Source organism: Apostichopus japonicus, chromosome 3 (genome assembly GCF_037975245.1).
Source record: "Apostichopus japonicus isolate 1M-3 chromosome 3, ASM3797524v1, whole genome shotgun sequence".
NCBI lineage: Eukaryota > Metazoa > Echinodermata > Holothuroidea > Aspidochirotida > Stichopodidae > Apostichopus > Apostichopus japonicus.
Window position 1 is genome coordinate 28478435 of NC_092563.1, and position 23104 is coordinate 28501538.

General features: G+C 37.7%; 2 protein-coding genes across 6 annotated transcripts in view; one reads left to right on the forward strand and one right to left on the reverse strand.

Moving 5' to 3' along the window:
- Positions 1–2954: 2954 nt before the first annotated feature.
- Positions 2955–23104, reverse strand: part of LOC139965732 (phospholipid-transporting ATPase ABCA3-like) — a 69911-nt gene continuing 49761 nt past the window's right edge. The window contains exons 26-43 of one of the 5 annotated variants that reach the window (XR_011792375.1): positions 22950–23066; positions 21841–22014; positions 21312–21422; positions 20348–20514; positions 19423–19561; positions 17351–17410; positions 16253–16342; positions 15113–15200; positions 14699–14802; positions 14287–14316; positions 12554–12711; positions 11799–11865; positions 10988–11091; positions 10418–10510; positions 9382–9490; positions 8345–8470; positions 5509–8015; positions 2955–5415 (exon numbers count right to left, since the gene is read on the reverse strand). Coding sequence is in view for 1 of the 5 variants with exons in the window: in XM_071968392.1 (XP_071824493.1) it covers positions 7941–8015; positions 8345–8470; positions 9382–9490; positions 10418–10510; positions 10988–11091; positions 11799–11865; positions 12554–12711; positions 14287–14316; positions 14699–14802; positions 15113–15200; positions 16253–16342; positions 17351–17410; positions 19423–19561; positions 20348–20514; positions 21312–21422; positions 21841–22014; positions 22950–23066 (1812 nt within the window). In the remaining 4 variants the exon portion in view is untranslated. Of the gene's footprint in view, positions 8016–8344; positions 8471–9381; positions 9491–10417; positions 10511–10987; positions 11092–11798; positions 11866–12553; positions 12712–14286; positions 14317–14698; positions 14803–15112; positions 15201–16252; positions 16343–17350; positions 17411–19422; positions 19562–20347; positions 20515–21311; positions 21423–21840; positions 22015–22949; positions 23067–23104 lie in introns of all 5 variants that reach the window. The other 4 variants (XR_011792376.1, XR_011792374.1, XR_011792373.1 and 1 more) reach the window with 4 other exon arrangements.
- Positions 16410–17333, forward strand: LOC139964438 (uncharacterized; the record flags this gene model as incomplete). The annotated part of the gene is made up of 1 exon (XM_071965997.1): positions 16410–17333. A coding segment is annotated over one exon (663 nt), but the record flags the coding sequence as incomplete, so codon positions are not given.

A 23104-nucleotide genomic window follows, 5' to 3' on the forward strand; every position in this document is an offset into this window, starting at 1 on the left:
ATTCGATAACTTCTTTGCTACAACTTTGGAAGAGCTAAACAAAGACTGGATCAACTTTGAGTAATCGGATTGCAAGTAGAAACATCCGATTGTAAGAGATGTTGGTATGTTTCAGTATAGTGACGATGAACTACCGTAGCCGCACTCCTCATTTAAAGGGAGCCGAGAATCAGTAAACCCTTAGAAGAGAGTGAAAGGTACACGTTTCTAACCTGTATTAGCTCTTACGTTGGTAAATTGCTTTTAATCTAAAGGTTGCGATAGAAAGAAAAAAAAAAGATTTACTATTGACCCGGTGGAACCGGCTACATGGCCCCGATTAGGTACCTCTGAAATAAGAACTAAAAGAAAAAGAGCAGCAGAATGGACCTATCAGAAATATTTCAGAAAATGAACAATCTGTTAACTAAAACATCCTTTGTTCCCCTTCATGTTACTAGCATTGTATATATAGCAACTTAAATCGAATGGAATAGTATGAAGGAGATCAGTGGCGTAGGAAGGTACTTTTGAGTGGGGGGGGGGGGCTGAAGACTGATGGCCGGCCTGGGGGAGGGGTCTAAGGGGAGGAGGTGTCCCCCTCCCCTTTGGATCTTTTTTGCATTTCCAGGTGGCCTCAAATGCAATTTGGTGCAATATAGCACACTTCAACCCACCCACTCCATTTTGTATATAATTTTGCATTTTCACCTGGCCTTAGATGCAATTTGGTGCTCCAAATGAGATTTTTTTCTCATTTGGAAATGAAAAAGGGGTTTTCTGACTTGCGAAGCGAGAGGGGGGGGGGGGGCGGAATGATACTTCCGCCCCTCCATATTTTTCACTGGGGGGCTGGCGCCCCCCAGCCCCCGGTTCCTACGCCATTGAAGGAGATCTTTCCAATGCAGGTCGCACTTGGATTAAAAGAAAAATACAACGCGACGGCCTTACAGACAGACAAAACGGAAGATCGGTTCCTGCATGAAACTTCAGCAGTCGGTAGTGGGTCGAGGTGATATGAGTGGATGGAGTTGAGGGGGGAGGGGCAAGTGGAGGGGGGGTCGGTTGTACCGGATTCCCACTTGATGACTAAAGTGATTATTTCGTCGGAAGCTCCAAATTCGCCACTTGTTACAAGTCCACAGCGCCACTGGTTGGATAACTGAACAATGAGCAAATTTATATCTTACTTTACCCCTGTTTGACCAGGTGGGTATTTTCTAAGTTTACATAAAAAAAATCTGTAAAGAAACACAAAGGGATAGTAAAGGATTTCACCCTAGTAATACTTTGACATCACAGGCAACCATATCCGTATATAGAGGTATACAGCTCTGCAGGCAACCGTCTCATAAAATAAATATATGATCGATGAGTTTATTTATCCTCCAGAACAAGGAGAAAGGGGGACATGTGTAAACTACAAATGCCACTGTCTGTAGTACCCGAAACTTGGCAGACTTTCCCTTTAAGACGAGGGACCCAAATTGAGACATTGCTAGTTGAGAATAGATTCTGAAGCAAACATGTCAGTTCGCATTATCAGGGCACCATTGCAGATTGAACCGTAAGTCAGGAAATCACGCATGATATAACACGTATTGGCATTCAACAGTCGCAATACTTAGTTAATAGAGGGAGCGCTTTATCCTGTGCAGCTTGGAATGTCTCAGCCCGCTACTTGTACGTTAACGGAGTGAAGCATTGCAACTTGTTTTCCTGACGCTCCGGAATAAGATAACTAATTTAGTTGCATTATTTAGGGGATCAGAGACAAAGAGGTTTAAAGATAGGAAGGGGAGGAGGAAGGGGTGGCTTAGAAGCGGAAAGTTACTCGAGGGAAAGGTGTAAAATGTGGTCAGTCGAACACTGCTTAGGGCACCAGAAAATAAAGCTCGGTCGCAAGAAATTTTTCATTTCACACACCACCGGAACAGAGAGTCCCTTCGGCAAAAACATCCTCCTTGATACTTTTAAACTAGATTGATGATTCCTGTTCTCAATAGTTAGTGCCCTTATGCAAATCGTATATCTTTATCACTACATAGGATATGTAAAAGCGTTATTTAATGTCTTAGTTTTGTATTGTCATTTGTCCACGCACAGCCTACCAATATCCTACGTTCTTTATATGCCACCGCCATGCATGCAAAAGCCATTATGATGAAGTTGGTCGGAACCTGGTGTCCCTCTCCCCTTTGAGAATTTTTTAATTGAGTAAGGGTCCTTATACGCAATCTGGTGCTATATTTTGCAACTTGAAGTAACTTTATTTGTAAGAATTTCGGGCTTAGTCTGTCCGATATTTACGTTTTTAATTGGGGCAGACAAAGTACTTGTTTGAGTACGCCACTGCACAGGGACATTTACTTTCCATTTTTCAAATATCACAGTGTAAGAGTTAGAAGCTAATAGAAACTCGAGAAAGATACCTCTGACAAACTGTTTTTTTTTTTAATTTTTGGAATGCTCAAATTTGAGGGTCACACTTATATGAATGAAATTTTCTGAATCAAATATCATTCAGTAAAGTAATTCAAAGCCGTAATTATAAAACAATGTCTCATTTTATTCAGCAAAATATAAAACGTTTATTTTGGTTAAATACCGTCAATATTGTGTCGTATCTATAACCGTGGTTCTATACAAGTTGGTGAAGCCATGGATTACAGCTGCTAGATATGCTAAACTGGTCACAAGGGTTTAAAGATTCCAACACACTTTGTGAGGTTCTTTGAAGGTGTTACAATGACACAAGTCGAGCTTTTCAACGAATTTTTCGTTACCTTAAGATCTTCCCTATTCCTTCTCATGTTTAATTTGATATTGTCAAACTTCTGTTTGTCTGATTCTTGAAGCCAAATTAGACCCCCCCCCCCTCCTCTTTCACACCAACACACCCCACACAAAACAGTGATCCAACCTTTATATCGAAGTAGAAAAAGGGGGGGGGGGGAGGAACACACACAAACACGTTTCGAGACTACGTACATTTATTGACTTTCACCTTGCTAAGCAAATATCTAAATACATGAAAGATTTGACAATAATTAAATTTTGAAAGAGATTAGTTGTGAAGCGTTGAAGCAAATCTATATATATATATATGTTAAAACATCCTTTTAACTTCGTCAAAAAATTCTTATGGCAAAAAGCGATCCGATTTCTTTGGTCACAAGTAATATACAAAGCAGAACTCGGACACTGAAATTTAAGACAACATGATCAAAGGTTAACATGATTAAATGACATGATCAAAATGTAAGAAAACCATATTACAGTAATCCCCACTTAATAGACCCACAACTTCCCCCCCCCTTCCCACCCCCATGTACAATGTAATACTATTGTGAAAGACACAAACAGAGGCACATAATTAGTTTCAAATCCGAATTTAAAAGTAGGTTGACGTTTAATTACGACAATTACTGGTTTAATTTTACTGAAGTACTGAGCACTCGCTTAAAACATAACTTCAGAGAACAACCTATGAATGTTTTTTAATGATTGCGCACACCACATGCTAAATAAGCTTATCAATAACACCCTGAGGTAGTGTTTCATGGGTACACCCCCACACTCCACCCCCCCCCCCACACACACACTCCATTCAATAGGTTTCTATTTTTGACTTGTCAAGGAGTACTCAGACCTTTTACAACGTTAAGTTCAGTGTGTGGTGACTGTGGTTATAAAAGTGATGCGATTTGTCTACGATATGAATATCATACATTAATTTGTGAACAAAAACTTTGTAAAAGGATGTCAAAATCTCTGTTAACAGTGATACTACTTATTCCCAGTTTCCTCCCCCACCATCCCCCTCCCCCAACATCCCTTCTTCATATTCTACAGACAATCAATTTTGAAAGAAAATTAAATTATACTTTGCCCATTAATCTATCTTGAAATTAAAGTCACTTACAAATTCAGCAATAACCTCCCTCAGAACCAAGTCTTTATATAACAACCAAAGTAGTTTTATTCAATCAGTGTGCGGTGATTTTGGCGAACAATACATTCCTGAGTTTACTTTAATGTTAAAAATATGCATAACTCTTGTCAAGGCTTCTTGGAAGTTTTAGAAGAGAATTTCTCTCTGAAAAGAGAGTGGTGCTTACGTTTGCAATGGTTTACCAGTAATGCCAATAAATCTGTCTTTGTGTCCATCAAAATCAAGAGTACTTTATTTCATGAATTGCATTACCACACGGACAGCTCTTTGACCAAGAGTAATAATGTAACAAAGGGTATTTTCATATCTGTAAATTCTTACAAATCTTTACATTACTATGATAATATCATCATTGATGATGACCTCTACTTGACTAAAGTGACTTGTGTACTTGACTGAGGCTTTATACAGAACTCTTTAAAATATTGCAAAAATATCGGTAGAATGGAAAGCACATGGTGTCTTGATTGTAGAGACGGGTAACAGAGGGAAATCAAGGATACACATCACATGAACCAAATATGAAGAAGGGTCAAAATATATCCTTTAAATGTAGACAACATATAACATATTTATCATCAAATTTTCAAGTCTTTTATACCAAAGTTTATGATTCTTATTATTATAAGTGTATCAATTGTTTGTTCTCCTGAAATCAAAACAAAATCTGTAAATGACTATTCACATTATCATTATTTAAGAAGCCTCAATTAGCTTTAAAATGTCAAATATAAACCTTTCAGCCATTTTATAATCTACCTTTCAGCCAGTTTTATCTTGTTATGCTTATACATGATTGTGGTAGGTGTACCAACAATGATTTAATTCATATAGCTCTGTTTGAGGAAAGCTGAACATAAAGATGTAAATGGTAAAAGAGGAAACAGAACAGCTAGAATGTTGAATTATACAAAGAGAATGATGTAAAAACAAAACATATTATTTATGACTATAGGAATCACACTAAGCTATTACTACAGCAGCAGCAGGAAAGGGAAAAGTTATCTTCCAGCGAATGAAAAATAAGAATTTTGAATAGAGAACTATGATAGAATGATATCGACTTGTATAAGAGTTAGCTCTTGTTAGATAGCGTGACCTCCAGTCAGATAGAGTGACCTAAAGTTAGAGAGAGTGACCTCTACCTAGATAGAGTGACCTCTACTTAGACAGAGTAACCTTCAGTAACAGTGACCTCTAGTAGATAAGAGTGACCTAAAGTTACATGGAGTGACCTCTACTTAGAGTGACCTCCAGTTGGACAGAGTAACCTCCAGTAACAGTGACCTCTAGTAGGTAGAGTGACCTAAAGTAAGATAGAGTGACCTCTACCTAGATAGAGTGACCTCTACTTAGACAGAATAACCTCCAGTAGCAGTGACCTCTAGTAGATAGAGTGACCTAAAGTTACATAAAGTGACCTCTACTTAGATAGAGTGACCTCTACTTAGATAGAGTGACCTCCAGTTGGACAGAGTAACCTCCAGTAACAATGACCTCTAGTAGGTAGAGTGACCTAAAGTAATATAGTGACCTCTACTTAGATAGAGTGACCTCTACTTAGACAGAGTAACCTCCAGTAACAGTGACCTCTAGTAGGTAGAGTGACCTAAAGTAAGATAGAGTGACCTAAAATTAGAGTGACCTCAAGTTAGAGCGACCTCTACTTCCTCAGTCATGAAATGATAGTTTGCTATGGAATGAAAGCCAACACAGAAAGAAAAATGGTAAGCAATAAAATATATCCTCATTACTTAGGTTCACAATATACTCTTGTAGAGGAACACATCTGCTGGGATGGAATTAGAACTGAAAACATGAATATATGAAAATAACCAAATTCTAAATCATTTGAGAGACAACTGAATATTAGTCTGGGTAAAATTGAAATTAAAAAACAGGTAATTATGTGAAAATGTTAGAAAGAAATTGGTCTACATGATGAAAAATGAATGAATAAATACATAGCCACTCTGCGTCTGGGCAAAAAAAAAAATTCAAAAATGAGAAATATGCAAAATTTATGGTGAGGAAAACAGCTTTCATTACTAAAGTCTAAAAGCAGAAACCAAATAGACTTCATATCACAATGTTTTACACCTGCTGCATAACTCGACGAGTAAACTGACTCCACGCTGGATTGCCATGACAATGTCAATAAATCTGCTGACTGTTGCCAGGCTACACCATTAGCAAAATTAAAACAAAACATTAGGAATTCCATATTTTGTTCTTTCTTTACATGAAATGCTATCAGGACATGGAGATCTCACTTGGTGGTGCAGAAAACTTACAACAAAGTTTTGAAAGAGAAAAAGAAAATATCTAAACCAGTCTCTACCGTAGATACAAATATAGAACAAGCAAAAACGATCTTAAGCAACGAAGAGCAGAATACAGCCCATCAGAGGGACAGCATTTATAAAGATTTCAACCAACCTCAAACGTAAGGTAACTCTTGATGTCACAGCCTGCTTGATATCCAAAAATATTAATTTCTTAATAGTATCGCAAATATAAATTTTTTGTCTAATACCTTAAAAACTTTTACACAACAGTCCACTGCCAGCCTATGATTGATAAAGTAAGTCAGTGACACAAAAATTTCATCTGCAAATAAACAACACTATTTTTTCCAATTTTTCTTACTTTCTTGTTTGTTGTTCTTTTCAAATTTTTGTTTTTATCTCTTTGCCATACGACACTGATTAAACATTAATTAGTAATAGACCTCCATGAAGGAAAAAGAAAAAAAGATGTTAGATTAAAACTAAATATTCTTCTTTTATTACACGTTCTATTGCTTAATAGATTGCTAGCACTAATTTTGCACGGCGGGGTGATTATTTCCTTATCCCACAAGAACCATGTTGCGTTACCTTTGAGCTGGGCAAGTTTTGAAAAACTGTAGGACAGCAGTGATATAATTCAATGGTGAGATTTAAGACACCAAAATAAAATGCATAATTTCCTTTTATTGTTTCTGAAAAAAAGATACGGTTTATAACTTAAGTTATAAGATATGGTTTATACATATGGTTCATAACATAAAGTAATGAATAAGTAACCACTTCTTTTGTTGTGATATAATAAAAGCAGCATGCTCAAGTTTGAAATTCAACTTTTTCTGTCAAAGGCATTCTCTTTGACAAACGTTTTTGAAAATAACAACTTCTGAAACTGAAATTGAATCAAGCTGCTGGAATCTTTCGAAAGACTAAAGTGTATCTGATATATATGCAAACATGCCTGTACAGCTGCAGATACAACACACAAATTAAAAAGTAATTATAACAGTTTTGAAGCAACATTAGCATTTTGTTTAAATAGTTTAATATATTAAATTTACTACCAAAAGAAACAACAATTAATTTTTTTATGGAATTGAGAAAGAAAAAAAAAGTTTCTGTAGTATGTATAAATATGTGTTTGCTCATGTCAGTTGAATACAGAAAATTAGCCTTGCTAGTTCACAAAGGATAGTATTTGTGGCTTATGCCAGATCTTGAGCAGCCATAAAGAATATCCTACCTAAGTCACATACATGATACTGTCAGCACGGCAATTTTTGCCTTAAAAATTATTAAGAATTATCATAATAATAATAGTAAAATAGACTAATCAATGAAAACATACATGTACATACATATTTATATATATATATATATATATATATTTTATATATCTTGAGAGTATATCTTGGAGTATAAAAATGTTCCTTGGCACCCCCCGCCCCCCAATCTCACCAACCTAATGTGTTTTTATCAATACATAATACTTCTTGCAAGTTATATTATCTGGAATTGTATTTTGAAAAAATAAGGCTGGCACAGTGAAAAATGCCTTAAAACCTAACACCTAACAACCTTGGCATATAATAAAATCTTATTTCAAAATTGAAAATAATTCAAAAAACCAAAAACAAGTAAAGGTAAAGACAACTGGCAGGACACAGGTGCAAAATTTATTAGTAAACAAAATATAAACAAAGATAACAGACAACTAATTAACAATAACAACAGCAACATCGTTTACTTTTCTTTGTTTCTGCAAATTGCTCCTTTGCAAAATTGATGAATACCTGTCAAGAAGGGGGGAAAAGAACAGGGAGAAAAAGAAGAAATATAAGTTTACAAGCAGAAAGGTTATATTTCTGATTTAAATCATTTGTATAGTTTACTCTCTATTAGACTGGACTCAACTATACAGGATAAGGAAGACTACTATCCCCTAAGACACAGATACAAACATGAGTTTGTATTAGTTTGCTCTCTATCATACTGGACTCAACTATAAAGGAGATGAAGGACTACAATCCCCTAAGACACAGATCCTAACATCTGTTCGTATGCAACGTTTCTTTACGGTTTCTTAATATATTATCCTGTGAGAAACTAAGACACTACTTACTTGTTCCAGTGGAGTCTGGCTCACGCTGTAGTCTGTTATGTTGAGTCTCTCCTTGGACTGTTCCAATGAACCAAAGATACGAGACCAGTTCATGTTATCATCATAAACTTGAAATTGAAGGGTACCCTGCGATTAAAACAAAAGCAAAACAAAACGTAAACGAAAAAGTACATCCATGAAGAAGGTGTTTATGAACGATTAATTATATAATGTATAATAAATATATAATGTAAGATTAATAACAAATAAATACCATATATTAAAGTGCTGTTATCATGAAATAAAACATGCTCAAGAGCACTGTACAAAAGAACCAATACCTGGAATATAAAATTACCAAACTTAAGAAAACTTAAAAGTAATAACAACAGCAGTAAAAGTAGAAACATGATATAAGACAGGGTTATAAACCACAATAAAGAACACAAATAAGATTAATGCCCATACTCAAGCCTAAAAAGATAAGTTTTTAAATGCTTTTTAAAAGTGTCAATAGATGTGATATTTTTCAAGTGATGAGGAAGAGAATTCCAGAGTTTAGGACCTGCTGCACTGAACGGGCAATTAATTTACAATCAATATGACATTAAACGTGCACGGTACTACTACTGTGCCTTGTGTCTGGCAATTGTTATATTTGTATACAAACATAAAGACCTGCATTTCTCTGGGAATCAATTCCCTGCTCCTGGCTGGGTTGTATCAACATTGATATTGTGATCCCTGGTGACACCAACAGTAAAGACATGGCCTAAACAAATGGTTCCCGAGCAACTAAAGGCTGGATAGCTCAGCTGGTAAAAGCACAGGGTTTGTAAACTTAAGGTCAATGATTGGAACCCCTGTTATAGTTTACATTATAATTTCAATCTAATCCAAGAGAGTTGCTGATTGATAAGTGAGGGTCACTGCTGCATAACGAAATAAATTAAATAATCAAACAAAATAGACTATAATAAGACAAATACTAGACAAGAAAAGGGGGCCAGGGATATTAAGGTAATTTCTAGAGACTTTTTGATAGATGTTTGATATACCTGATGGATCTCCAACAAAGTGGCTCCGGGGAATGTAGTCAGGATAAACTCCTGAACAGCCTGTGTAACTCCAGTGGTCTTTACAATCATAGTATAGCCTCTGCCAAACCTATGAAAGAAAAAAAAATAGAAACTTCTATTGGTCTACTTAATTATGGTCATACTATTTCAGTTATTAACAGATTTAAGATAACAGGAAGAAAAGAAGCCCAAGGCACTATTTTCAACTTGTTTAAGCAAAAATGAATATTCATACTAGCTCAAATGAAAAGGAGATTTTTCAATAACCACATGTGATGATAACTATGAAGGACGTTTCACCCTGTAATACTGAAGGAAAATACTTAACCTCTTAAGATTCTAGATAACAAAGAATGAAACTAGGCGTGGATACCTTTGTCATGCCAGTTATCTCCTGATACTATAAAAACCAAACCCAGAGGTTACCATGGTGATTTCTTTATACCAATGTAACACACAGCAGATCTTTTAACAGAATATCTTAGTGACAGACAATGTGACTCTTACAAGGAAGACAAAAACAAAACAAAAAATGTCATATTTGATAGATGAAACCCGATCTCAATATATTTATTCCTGACTATAGATACGGATGTTTGATCTATTTTTTGCCAGATACACTTCATCACTACAGAAAATGGATCACATTTAGGTTGTTCTTCCATGACTTTATATTTTTCTTTTGTAATCTAGTTGTTTATTTGTTCTTTTAATGTGCCACAAAATGGGAATTAGCTGTTAATGTACTCTGAAGTCAAGGGGAGGGGGGGGGGTGGGGCATCATCAAAAAGGAAACAAGATTTGTTGTCGAGGGCCTGTTTACTGACAGACTCTGATGAATTAATCATCCTCAAAGTCAAGCATTTAATTAATGACAACTCATCTTCTGTCTCTTCAGGGCAGTTTCAAAGTCATAAGACTTGCAATTTCACTTAAAAAAAAAAAAAAAAAATGCACTTGATCTCCTTAATGACTTAAATGTTCACATTAAAATAATTTCATGTTACACCTTTACCTGCTCTTAAGATGCTGTACACTTCCCAGGCACTTAAACTGACCGTTAACCATGATAGCTAGGCGGGTGCACAACGCTTCACATTCTTCCATGCTGTACGGGGAAAAAATCATCAAAAATTGTGTTAGATGTCAATCTTGAAAAGTATCAAAGATAGAGGAGGGCCTAACCAGGGTTGTAATGAGTCATGATTTGGGTCACTAAATATTGAAATGGAGGGAATTCAAAACCATTTGACAAGGTCACCCCCCCCCCACACCGCCCCTCCCATTGAGATAATACATAAATCACAAGCAATGACTTGCCTTGACCTTCAAAATGATGTGACCCTTACTACTCCGATCTGAAGTGACCTTACAATGAAGTGACTATTTACAACTCTTGGTGTGATGTTTTGTTTCAAAGGAGATTATTCGGGTGAAGAAAATTTGAAAGATACAATATAAAGGTCTAAAGCCTAAATGTGGCTAGATATGGTTATGTGTCACAGACTTCTTTATCCCCCAACCCCCCCCCCAACCATTAGTCCTGTGACTTGATGTATCAGAGTTTGATTATAAAATCATGTACCTGTGTGATGTCAGAACAACAGACTTGCCCTCTCTCATGACACTGAGGATGGCATTCCAGAGATGTCGTCGCGCCTTAGGGTCCATTCCAGAGGTGGGCTCATCCTAAATAAGCAAAAGATACAATTCCAAACAATCATTTTCATGAAATCTTTTGGTCTGAAAAAATTCTGACTGTTCCGTTAAAGCAGAAGGTGTCACTCAAATTGCTCACCTTCCTGTGGTCAAAAACAACTGGAGGACAGCAATAGAACTGCATGAAAATGTTGTACAATAAATGCAGCTGTGTTGGTCAGAAAAAATGCTGAAATTCTTGTCAGTTTGGTTGTTGTAAAACACCTCTAAACCTTTGTTTTTTCTTTGTGCCATGTTAGCAAACACTTAGTTCATGGGAGGTTTTGTTTTTTGGGTGATTATGTTATAAGCAGCGCACTTTTTTATTTGGGATAGTCCTTTACCTCTCAAAATAAACAGCTTATTATTTTAAATGAATTAATTTTTAAGAGGAATTCAAGTAATCTTATTGGATTCCATAGGTAGACATTGAACTGCTAGAATTTAAAACTTGAAAACTTGTTATTTTCACACTCATCTCTTTGAGGTTAACTGCACGACACAAATATTCTTAATTTTGTCAGATATTATCAGAAATGCAGAAACCTGACAAATTGCTTGAAATTGTGGAGCATTTTCTAAATTTACTACCAACTCTGAATTGGAAAAAACAGGAAAACTTGTCTCAAGGAAACAGGACTATGACATTAATTCACCTCCTAATGTTAACATAATGAGTAGAGCCCATCAGTACTTACCAGGAGAACTGTAGGAGGACTACCAACCATAGCTATGGCAGTACTCAGTTTTCTCTTGTTACCTCCACTGTAATGGAATAAAATGAATTAATGAAATATATAGGCAGGAATTTGCCCATGCTGGGCAAGCCCGCCCAGCACTAAAAATTAGCGCCCAGCACTCTCTTAAAAATCGTGAATCCCGCCCAGCACTATTTTCATCTAAAATCCTGACATTCCTAACAATATATATTCAACATAAATTGGGCCTAGCCTATGCCAAAATCATACAGACTAATAATGCATCAGTTACGCATGGGAGAAACATTAGTTTATGGCTCTCAATTGGTCCCTTGTAAAATCTCGTTGAAAACAAACTAATAACTTTTACCAGGTACGTAATATATTTCACTAAAAAAAAAAAAAAAATTCAATAAAAAAATTGTCAGCAAAACTAGTACTTGTGTATGTGCTTAAAAAGCTACACAAGTGCCAGTTATTCAAGATGGGAAGGGGACGGGGGGGGGGGGTAGATCTGTCTGCTGTGGATAAATGCTATTTACTGTGATGCCAATTGTACAGTGTATTTTAAAGCATGAGTGATTATCCAATATCAATTGTTTCACACATGATATCCAATACGAGTAAAACCTCTCATTTTCATTGCTACACCAGTGCAGCTTTCTTACATACCAATTGATTTGAAAAGCACAGTTCTACGAGAATCTTTGTACAACTTCTCTCAAAATAACAATGTGATAATTGATGGAACCAACCTGTAATTGCCACAGAGTTTGTCAGCATACTTGACCAAGTCTAAGTGCTCTATGGTAGAGTCCACTACGCTGGGAATACTCTTGGCCGGTATCCCTCTCAGCCTCGCAAACATGGTCAGTGTCTCTCGGCCGGTCAGTTTTTCGACTAGCGCATCAAACTGCAACGGATAATGGAAAGACCGGTCATACGACAAAGATCAAAAGACAATGATGGGTTTGTACTACAGGAGGGTAAATAATAATAACATTTGTCATGAATTACACATGAAATGAAGTCAGAGGGAAACATACAATGATGGGTTTGTACTACCAGAGGATAAATAATAATGACCTTTGTCATGCATTACACATATAATGAAGTCAGAGTGAAACATACAATGATGGGTTTGTACTACCAGAGGATAAATAATAATACCTTTGTCATGCATTACACATATAATGAAGTCAGAGGGAAACATACAATGATGGGTTGTACTACCAGAGGGGAAATTATAATGACCTTTGTCATGCATTACACATATAATGAAGTCAGAGTGAAACATACAATGATGGGTTTGTACTACCAGAGGGGAAATTATGACCTTTGTCATGCATTACACATATAATGAAGTCAGAGTGAAACATACAATGATGGGTTTGTACTACCAGAGGGTAAATTATAATGACCTTTGTCATGCATTACACATATAAGGAAGTCAGAGTGAAACATACAATGATGGGTTTGTACTACCAGAGGGGAAATTATAATGACCTTTGTCATGCATTACACATATAATGAAGTCAGAGTGAAACATACAATGATGGTTTTGTACTACCAGAGGGTAAATTATAATGACCTTTGTCATGCATTACACATATAATGAAGTCAGAGTGAAACATACAATGATGGGTTTGTACTACCAGAGGGGAAATTATAATGACCTTTGTCATGCATTACACATATAATGAAGTCAGAGTGAAACATACAATGATGGGTTTGTACTACCAGAGGGGAAATTATAATGACCTTTGTCATGCATTACACATATAATGAAGTCAGAGTGAAACATACAATGATGGGTTTGTACTACCAGAGGGGAAATTATAATGACCTTTGTCATGCATTACACATAAAATGAAGTCAGAGTGAAACATACAATGATGGGTTTGTACTACCAGAGGGGAAATTATAATGACCTTTGTCATGCATTACACATATAATGAAGTCAGAGGGAAACATAAAATGATGGGTTTGTACTACCAGAGGGGAAATTATAATGACCTTTGTCATGCATTACACATATAATGAAGTCAGAGGGAAACTTACAATGATGGGTTTGTACTACCAGAGGGTACATAATAATGACCTTTGTCATGCATTACACATATAATGAAGTCAGAGGGAAACATACAATGATGGGTTTGTACTACCAGAGGGTAAATAATAATGACCTTTGTCATGCATTACACATATAATGAAGTCAGAGGGAAACATACAATGATGGGTTTGTACTACCAGAGGGGAAATTATAATGACCTTTGTCATGCATTACACATATAATGAAGTCAGAGGGAAACATACAATGATGGGTTTGTACTACCAGAGGGTACATAATAATGACCTTTGTCATGCATTACACATAAAATGAAGTCAGAAGAAAACATATTCTTGATGGTTTTCCCCTTCAGAACTGACAAGGGTTGATTTAGAATTTTGAGATGGACTGAGGTTTGAAAAATCCAAACTGACGTACCTGTGGACAGTATCCCATAAGTCTTTGTGCCTGTTGATGAAACAGAGAATGCAGAGTAAGCTATTACAGTTTGTTACTTCACATCTAGCATAACATACATAAGATACAGCAGTATGATGTACTAGTTACACACTTCCCTCCATTGGAGCAGCGAGGTTTAACTCCTATCCAGAGATGGATCCCGATTGCAATGTACCAGTTACACACTTCCCTCCCTTGGAGCAGCGAGGTTTAACTCCTATCCAGAGATGGATGCTGTTTGCAATGTACCAGTTACACACTTCCCTCCCTTGGAGCAGCAAGGTTTAACTCCTATCCAGAGGTGGATCCCGATTGCAATGTACCAGTTACACACTTCCTTCCCTCCAAATGAGGAGGATGCCCGATCAGTTTATTAAACAATTATACTGACCTTCCTCATGTCACTCCTGATGCTCATGCCTTGTATGTAGGCATGTCCTGATGTCATTCTTACATCCCCGGTCAGCATGCCAAATGTCGTGGTTTTACCGGCACCTGCAAGAGAAGCCAAGCATATTATTGGAGCTCTCGACATGTAAACAACGGTATTTAGTTTGTAAAAAAAAATCAATTTGTACAAAAAATTGTAAAATAAAAACAATTTGTGAAAAAAAAAAAGGGTGTATAATCAATTTGTACTACTGTTTCTCTAAGTCTGACTTTCTCGTCTGCCGATGCGCGATGCAGGAGGCCAATTTCACATCTGAATTAGGGCAAGGGAGGTGATGTCAGGATTGGGGTGGGTGTGGGCCAGGGGGAGGGGCCAGCAGTGACAATAGGTGCTTAAAGTAGACAGTTAGCTCACCATTCACGCCAAGTAGTCCAAAGCATTCTCCTCTCGGTATGGCCAGAGCTAGGTCCTGTACAGCTGGTCTCTCAGCACCAAAGTATACCTACAGAAAGAACAGAAAGAACAATGGAGTCAATTTCCAAGAACCCCCATTGTCAGAGGCAGGATTTGAAGTGTGAAAATAGGGGGAGGGGAACAAACCTGGGGGAGGAGTCTAAGGGGAAGGGGTGAGAAATGTCAGAATTTTATAAAGCCCCTAGATGTAATATGGTGCAATATTTTAGGTTAATACCCAATACTAATTGTGTATTTGAAAATCTAATTATGCTATCTGCATAAAAGTGTTGCTTGATTGTTTTTGGAGCGACAAACAAAGTAACAAAATGGATCTTAATGAGAATTGTCACAACGGGTGGATCTTTTTCACAGCCAGTGTAATGACGTTATGAATAAGTATAAAAGTATCACAGAGTTTTCAATACAGCTGTGGCATAACCGACCACATTACCGACCAAATTGGATAAAAAAGCCAACACAAGGTCTGGGAAAAGACGAGGCACAAGTGCCCCCCCCCTTGTAACCCTCCCCCCAGTAATCCCGCCTATGCTCATAGTTGCCTGGGATAACTTACTACTTCCATTTTTTCTTTCCTATTTGCACTTGAATATCTCTCTTGGAATTATTGATTTAGCAACCCAAGGATCCTCATATAATCACTTGCTGCCTTTCACTTACAGATCTACATTTTTAGTAAAGACTAGTAGACTAACAGTCTAGGAAAACTAGGTACCTTGAAAGCAGATGAAAGCAATCATAAAAGAATAATGCTATTACTACAGGCACCACATTGTCATATAAACCTGTTATGCCCCCTCCCCAACAAAAAAACCCAACCTCTATTGTGAGAGTCTTGTTAACACCTTCAAACATTCGGTTCAAATAACACTACATTTGGGCAAATAATACACAGTACCGCAAGGTCACCCCTCCTCAAAAGTATTACAGCCTTCCCAAATTCCTTTGTAAGAAACAGTCATTTCACATATACTTAACATTGAAGAAAATGTAATAAACAATGGTTAAAAAAAAACTACCCTCAAAATCATAACAACGTTTTGGAATTCAAATGGATGGTTCACTTTAGCTTTTTCTCACCTTATTCAGGTCTTTGATAACGATGGCCTGATCTTCACTTCGATAATTCATCTCGTGGACTCGTCTTCTCTCCTTTGCGACATCCTCGTCCTACAGGTGGAAGGCAGACAGAACAATACTGACTAACATCCAATGATCCACCAGCAGACAGTGAGGTAAATCAATTTCAAAGAGGAGTCCTCTCAAGGTTAAGAGGAGTCCTCTCAAGGTTAAGAGGAGTCCTCTCAAAGTTAAGAGGAGTTCTCTCATAGTTAAGAGGAGTCCTCTCAAGGTTAAGAGGAGTCCTCTCATAGTTAAGAGTAGTCCTCTCAAGGTTAAGAGGGGTCCTCTCAAGGTTAAGAGGAGTCCTCTCAAAGTTAAGAGGAGTTCTGTCATAGTTAAGAGGAGTCCTCTCATAGTTAAGAGGAGTCCTCTCAAGGTTAAGAGGAGTCCTCTCAAGGTTAAGAGGAGTCCTCTCAAAGTTAAGAGGAGTCCTCTCAATGTTAAGAGGAGTCCTCTCAAAGTTAAGAGGAGTTCTCTCATAGCTAAGAGGAGTCCTCTCAAGGTTAAGAGGAGTCCTCTCAAGGTTAAGAGGAGTCCTCTCAATGTTAAGAGGAGTTCTCTCATAGTTAAGAGGAGTCCTCTCAAGGTTAAGAGGAGTCCTCTCAAGGTTAAGAGGAGTCCTCTCAAGGTTAAGAGGAGAACTCTCAAGGTTAAGAGGAGTCCTCTCAAGGTTTTGTTTTTGAAAATCTCCAGCTTTACAAATTTGGTTTGGGGAGTTGGATATGGTAAAGGGGGGGGGGGAAGATATTCAGGATGGCAGATAAGACCTTATTCATGAAGACGAAAGATTGCAACCATGATAAAAAGAAGACAATTATGTAGGCTAGAAGTTGATTTAAAACAACACAGAGTAAATAAAGTATAAATATATAATATTACATATATGGAGGGATAATACTCAGAAACAAATGAATCATATTTTATTTCTTCTAAATTTGTTTTAATTTAATACTTTATTATTGCCACAACTACCGAGAAATTGAAAGCTTTTTTATTCTCAGATTCCTAATTCCAAAAATCAACTCCATGGTTGGTGACAATACAAGGACTACATACCTCCTGGCCTCCCATGATAACGTGAGACCTGGACACAAATATTGATGAAAAGCTCATGAACTAGTAGAGGAAAGACAAAAAGAGAAAGACAAACAAGTTACTTCAAATTAATATCCCTTTTACAGCTGTTTAAAACATGAAATTATAAGATTGTTCACAGTTAAAACTAATGACAGAGAAAAGAAACACTATTAAATGCAAGTATAAAGTATTATCAATTAGGGGGTGACGGACAAATCCACAGGTAAGTAAGGCTACATGCCGTGAAATAGTCCTAGACCAGACATGTAACTAGAGAGGCATCACCTGCAGCAACTGTGGAAGCCATGATCCTAGTTAGATATCTGGGCTACCACGGTGGAAGCTATGATCCTAGTTAGATACCTGGGCTACCATGGTGGAAGCTATGATCCTAGTTAGATACCTGGGCTACCATGGTGGAAGCCATGATCCTAGTTAGATATCTGGGCTACCACGGTGGAAGCCATGATCCTAGTTAGATACCTGGGCTACCATGGTGGAAGCCATGATCCTAGTTAGATATCTGGGCTACCACGGTGGAAGCCATGATCCTAGTTAGATATCTGGGCTACCACGGTGGAAGCCATGATCCTAGTTAGATACCTGGGCTACCATGGTGGAAGCTATGATCCTAGTTAGATATCTGGGCTACCATGGTGGAAGCCATGATCCTAGTTAGATACCTGGGCTACCATGGTGGAAGCCATGATCCTAGTTAGATATCTGGGCTACCACGGTGGAAGCCATGATCCTAGTTAGATATCTGGGCTACCACGGTGGAAGCCATGATCCTAGTTAGATACCTGGGCTACCATGGTGGAAGCTATGATCCTAGTTAGATATCTGGGCTACCACGGTGGAAGCCATGATCCTAGTTAGATATCTGGGCTACCACGGTGGAAGCTATGATCCTAGTTAGATACCTGGGCTACCACGGTGGAGGCTATGATCCTAGTTAGATATCTGGGCTACCACGGTGGAAGCCATGATCCTAGTTAGATATCTGGGCTACCACGGTGGAAGCTATGATCCTAGTTAGATACCTGGGCTACCATGGTGGAAGCCATGATCCTAGTTAGATATCTGGGCTACCATGGTGGAAGCCATGATCCTAGTTAGATATCTGGGCTACCACGGTGGAAGCTATGATCCTAGTTAGATACCTGGGCTACCACGGTGGAGGCTATGATCCTAGTTAGATATCTGGGCTACCACGGTGGAAGCTATGATCCTAGTTAGACATCTGGGCTACCATGGTGGAAGCTATGATCCTAGTTAGATACCTGGGCTACCACGGTGGAGGCTATGATCCTAGTTAGATATCTGGGCTACCATGGTGGAAGCTATGATCCTAGTTAGATACCTGGGCTACCACGGTAGAAGCTATGATCCTAGTTAGATATCTGGGCTACCATGGTGGAAGCCATGATCCTAGTTAGATATCTGGGCTACCACGGTGGAAGCCATGATCCTAGTTAGATACCTGGGCTACCACGGTGGAAGCTATGATCCTAGTTAGATATCTGGGCTACCACGGTGGAAGCTATGATCCTAGTTAGATATCTGGGCTACCACGGTGGAAGCTATGATCCTAGTTAGATATCTGGGCTACCACGGTGGGAGCTATGATTCTAGTTAGACATCTGGGCTACCATCTCCACCCCTCATCCTGTTGATCTTTCAGATATATTTACTGAAGAGCTAACATCTTAAAAGACAATTGTAAGCCCAAAACTGAATACAACCTCACTCACCCCGACCACCTCCCAACCCAAGAGGAGTCGGATTATTCCACTATAGCAGAACTTATGACTGAAGATAACTGTATTTATGTTAGAGACCTTGCTGTGACAATTTCTCTTCTGTTAATTGTGATTAACCCCATCAAGGGAGTTACCCCTACAAGCTGGATCAAAGAATAAGATATTTGTTCCTGGTTGCTGTCCTTCACTAACCTTCCCACACTTATTTTCAAACTTTCCTATAGATTCTGGGCAACTTAGGGATCCTAAAGCTTTCTTTATGAAATCCAGAATATGTGGAGGGCTCACCTCTGTAAGCAGAACTAAGAGAAAGAACACCACGCCCTCGATTGTCATGTAGACCAGATTTTGTCCAACTCCTGGTTGGTCCCAAGCATAATTGTTTTCCTCAAAGGATATATTGGCTTGCATACAGATCTCCTTTTGTCTGTCAAAAAAAAAAAAAAAAAAAAAAAACCCAAAAAATGGATGTGAAGAGCAACAGAAGCAAAACTCAAACAAAAGAAAACAACAAAAACACAAAATCAAAATAAATGTCAAGCTTTACCATCAAAAATATCAAAACAAAAAGACTTTCTTAATAGTAAAAAAAAAGTATGGTGGTCACTGCATTGGTCATTTAGCATTATTATTCAGACAAACTGCTATTAACATTACTTATAGCATTACCAGCTGATGCAGAATGTAATTTCTAACTAAATCTTGAATGAATTTGATTCACTTAAAGGAGACAAATCACCCCACCATGACAGAATATGTTGGTGAAGAACAACCCCCCCCCCCCCCTCCCACGAAGCAAAGAACAGTCTTTCTCCATTTTGAGGGATTGTTTAAAGGTTGTGTCAGGGAGCTCGTTCGTGAGTGATGGTCTTAGGAACATGCAGATTTCTATACAAGAGATGCCTCCAAAAGCATCTTCAACTGATCAAACACTATCTAACCATTTCAAACATTTTATGTGAGAGGTTGTAAAGGAACTGTGGGTTAAAGGGGCAGTATATGCCACGTTGTGGTTGCGAGGTGGTGCAGGTATCTATCATAGCACTTTACTTTATCATACACACCATATAACAACTTACGGTTGCGAGATGGTGCAGGTGCTCCACACAGCTCTGAAGGATAGCAAACACAACACACACCACGATATGGTTGTGAGATGGTGCAGGTCTTGCTCACACCACTATTTGATAGCATACATAAGATATGAACTTACATTTCCGAGATGGTGCAGGTGTCCCTCACACCATGGTTGACTGACAATAGGCCAATCGCTCGGACCATCGCGTAAGTTGGTAGTACCATGAAAATGTGGTCCAAGGCTTCACCGATTGCTTTATTCTCCACGAGGAACTCAACCAAAAATACAGTCAGGTACAAAGCCTGGTGACGAACAAAATAGAGGGTGCTATAACAGCTGCTAAGAACGGATAAATTTATGAAAGCTTGAGACATATTTGGAACATTAACTGAACATGATTCATTATTATGACCAGTGACTATGAATATGGAAGGTGTAACTCGAGTTGCTGAGGGGAAATGTGTACACTCAACAACTTGTATGACACACTGTAATGATTATGATCTTAGCATGTTATTAATAAAAAAAACTAGGAACTGTAATGGATGGAAAACATCTCTATATAGTGGCCTGGAAAGCAAAAGCCAAATATGTATGAAAGAGAAACCCCCCCCCCCTACCAAAAAAAAAGTAGGCTTTGAATTTGCACTTCATGTAAGGTAGCTATCCAATTTACAGCCTTGGTACATTTTTCACCACATCCATTTGGAAGTGCATTTCAGATTGGGAAACCATGGATTTTTTCTTGGAGGTGAAATCCACCTGACTGTAGCTGGCCAGGGTTTAATCTAAGAACCTCCTAGATTTCTAGGTCTCATTCATCCCGACGCCACCGCACTTATCCAGTCGACCGTGGCACAATAGCACAAGATAAGTTACATTAATTCTATGAAGCCCGACTGACGGTGAGTGTCGCAACAGTAATAACTACAGCAGCCGAAAAATAAGGCTCATCTAGTTCAACCTAACCATGGAATCTATGCGTCATGATCAAACATAGTGACTACCAGTAAACTTTATATTCAACGTCAACAAAAAAACAAAAAAAAAGGAAAAAAAAAAGAAAGAAAGAAAAAAGTGAGAGTCATAATGGACGTACCATTCCAAAGATAGCTAGGAGGATGGTGGTGATGGCGTATCCATTGACAGCTGTTTTGAAGAGGGTCGACACGAGGTAGACAAACGGTATCGCAGCCCATCCAAACAGGAGCTAGTCATGAGAGACACATAAGAAAACTATTAAAACTATTAAAACTAAGAAAACTATTAAAACTTTATGATCAAACACAACAATGATCGGAACAGAACTGATTGTCAGAAACTCATCGAATCACAGAATCGGGAGGTTTTGCTAAAGAGAATTCTTTTTAAAGTTTTTGTCCTGTTTACTTTCTTTCTTTCTTCTGACACGTTTCTTGTATTTTAACTTTCTCCTTCTTTCTGTTTGTTTTGGTCTAGAAGAACGAAGTCAGTAAAATTGTTAGAACAAAATCTTTGATCAAGAACAAAGGAATATTGAGTTACATATAATTATTTTACAAAATATTCTCACAAATTCTTTTTTTAAATATCTAATGATTTGCACGGTAGAATGAAATGAAATCAATTTTTACAGTCAATTTACTTACCAAAATGACAGCGACTGTTCCAAGGTTTGGTCCACTGAGAGCGGCAACTTGAAAAACAGCAAAACAAGCCAATAGTATCACAAAGACAATCAGAAAATTGACAAAGTCCCAGCAGTAGTTGGCCACCCAGTAGGTGACTCTGTCCAACCCACTCACAAGTTGAAGGTGCTTGGCCTGGAGGTAAACAAAAATCAGATGAAAACCTAAAAAAGTAACGTCTTTGACAAAACTGTCATCCACCGCAATTTTGGAATGCTCAATATCGAGGGAAGGAACTCGACTTATAAATCTATCCAAGCTCATTATTTGAAAAGAAAGTAGTTAAAATGCGGCTAATACATTCAATGGACAAGTAATGACTATCCTGTTTCAAGATGAAAACTGGCATCAACTGTTTACAGCATTCATAACATAAGGTGATGAAAGTCACTAGCAGTTGTAAAATGTGTAACAAGTAAAGACATGATCATGAAATAAGCATCTGTTACAACACTAATACCATAAACTGACCCCATAGTTTGAGAGTGTACCATTGCATGATGGGATATAATAATAATACGACTCATAATGCGCACACACCACTCAAAGAATGTTCATGACGCAATTGATAATTAGAAATGATACAAATAATACAGAATAATACAAAACAATGACAGAAGAAAAACTTAATGGTACAAGATTATATAAAAGCTTTTGTCATTAAGTGGGATTTGATACTCTTCTTAAAGTTAGAGAGAGTAGATGTTTGTCTGATTTTTAAGGGAAGTTGGTTCCATAAGCGAGGGGCAGAAACAATAAATGACCTACCCCTCAAGAATGTTTGGACTTAATTTCAGATAATAAAAATTGAAAGCTGGATCTTAGATTACGAGATGGGACATAAATATGTAATAAGTCAGAAATATACATTGGACCATGTCCTTTAAGTGATTTATAAAAAATAAGGAGAATTTTATACATAATATGATATTTTACAGGTAGCCAGTGCAGGTTTTTTAAGACAGGGTGGATATGACAATGCTTATGAGAATGAGTTACAATACGCGCAGCTGAGTTCTGGATTAATTGGTGTTGCTATTACCATAGCAACACAAAAGGATGGTGCTTACCTTGCTAGACTTCTCTGAGACTATGAAGGGAAGGAAGCTAGCTGTGAGGAATGACATGCCAAACAGGATCAAGATGGCTAGATTAAAGGTATCTGGATCCACGCCGGAGTTGGTTACCTGCAAAATGAGAACAGACACAAAGTGAACAAAACTTA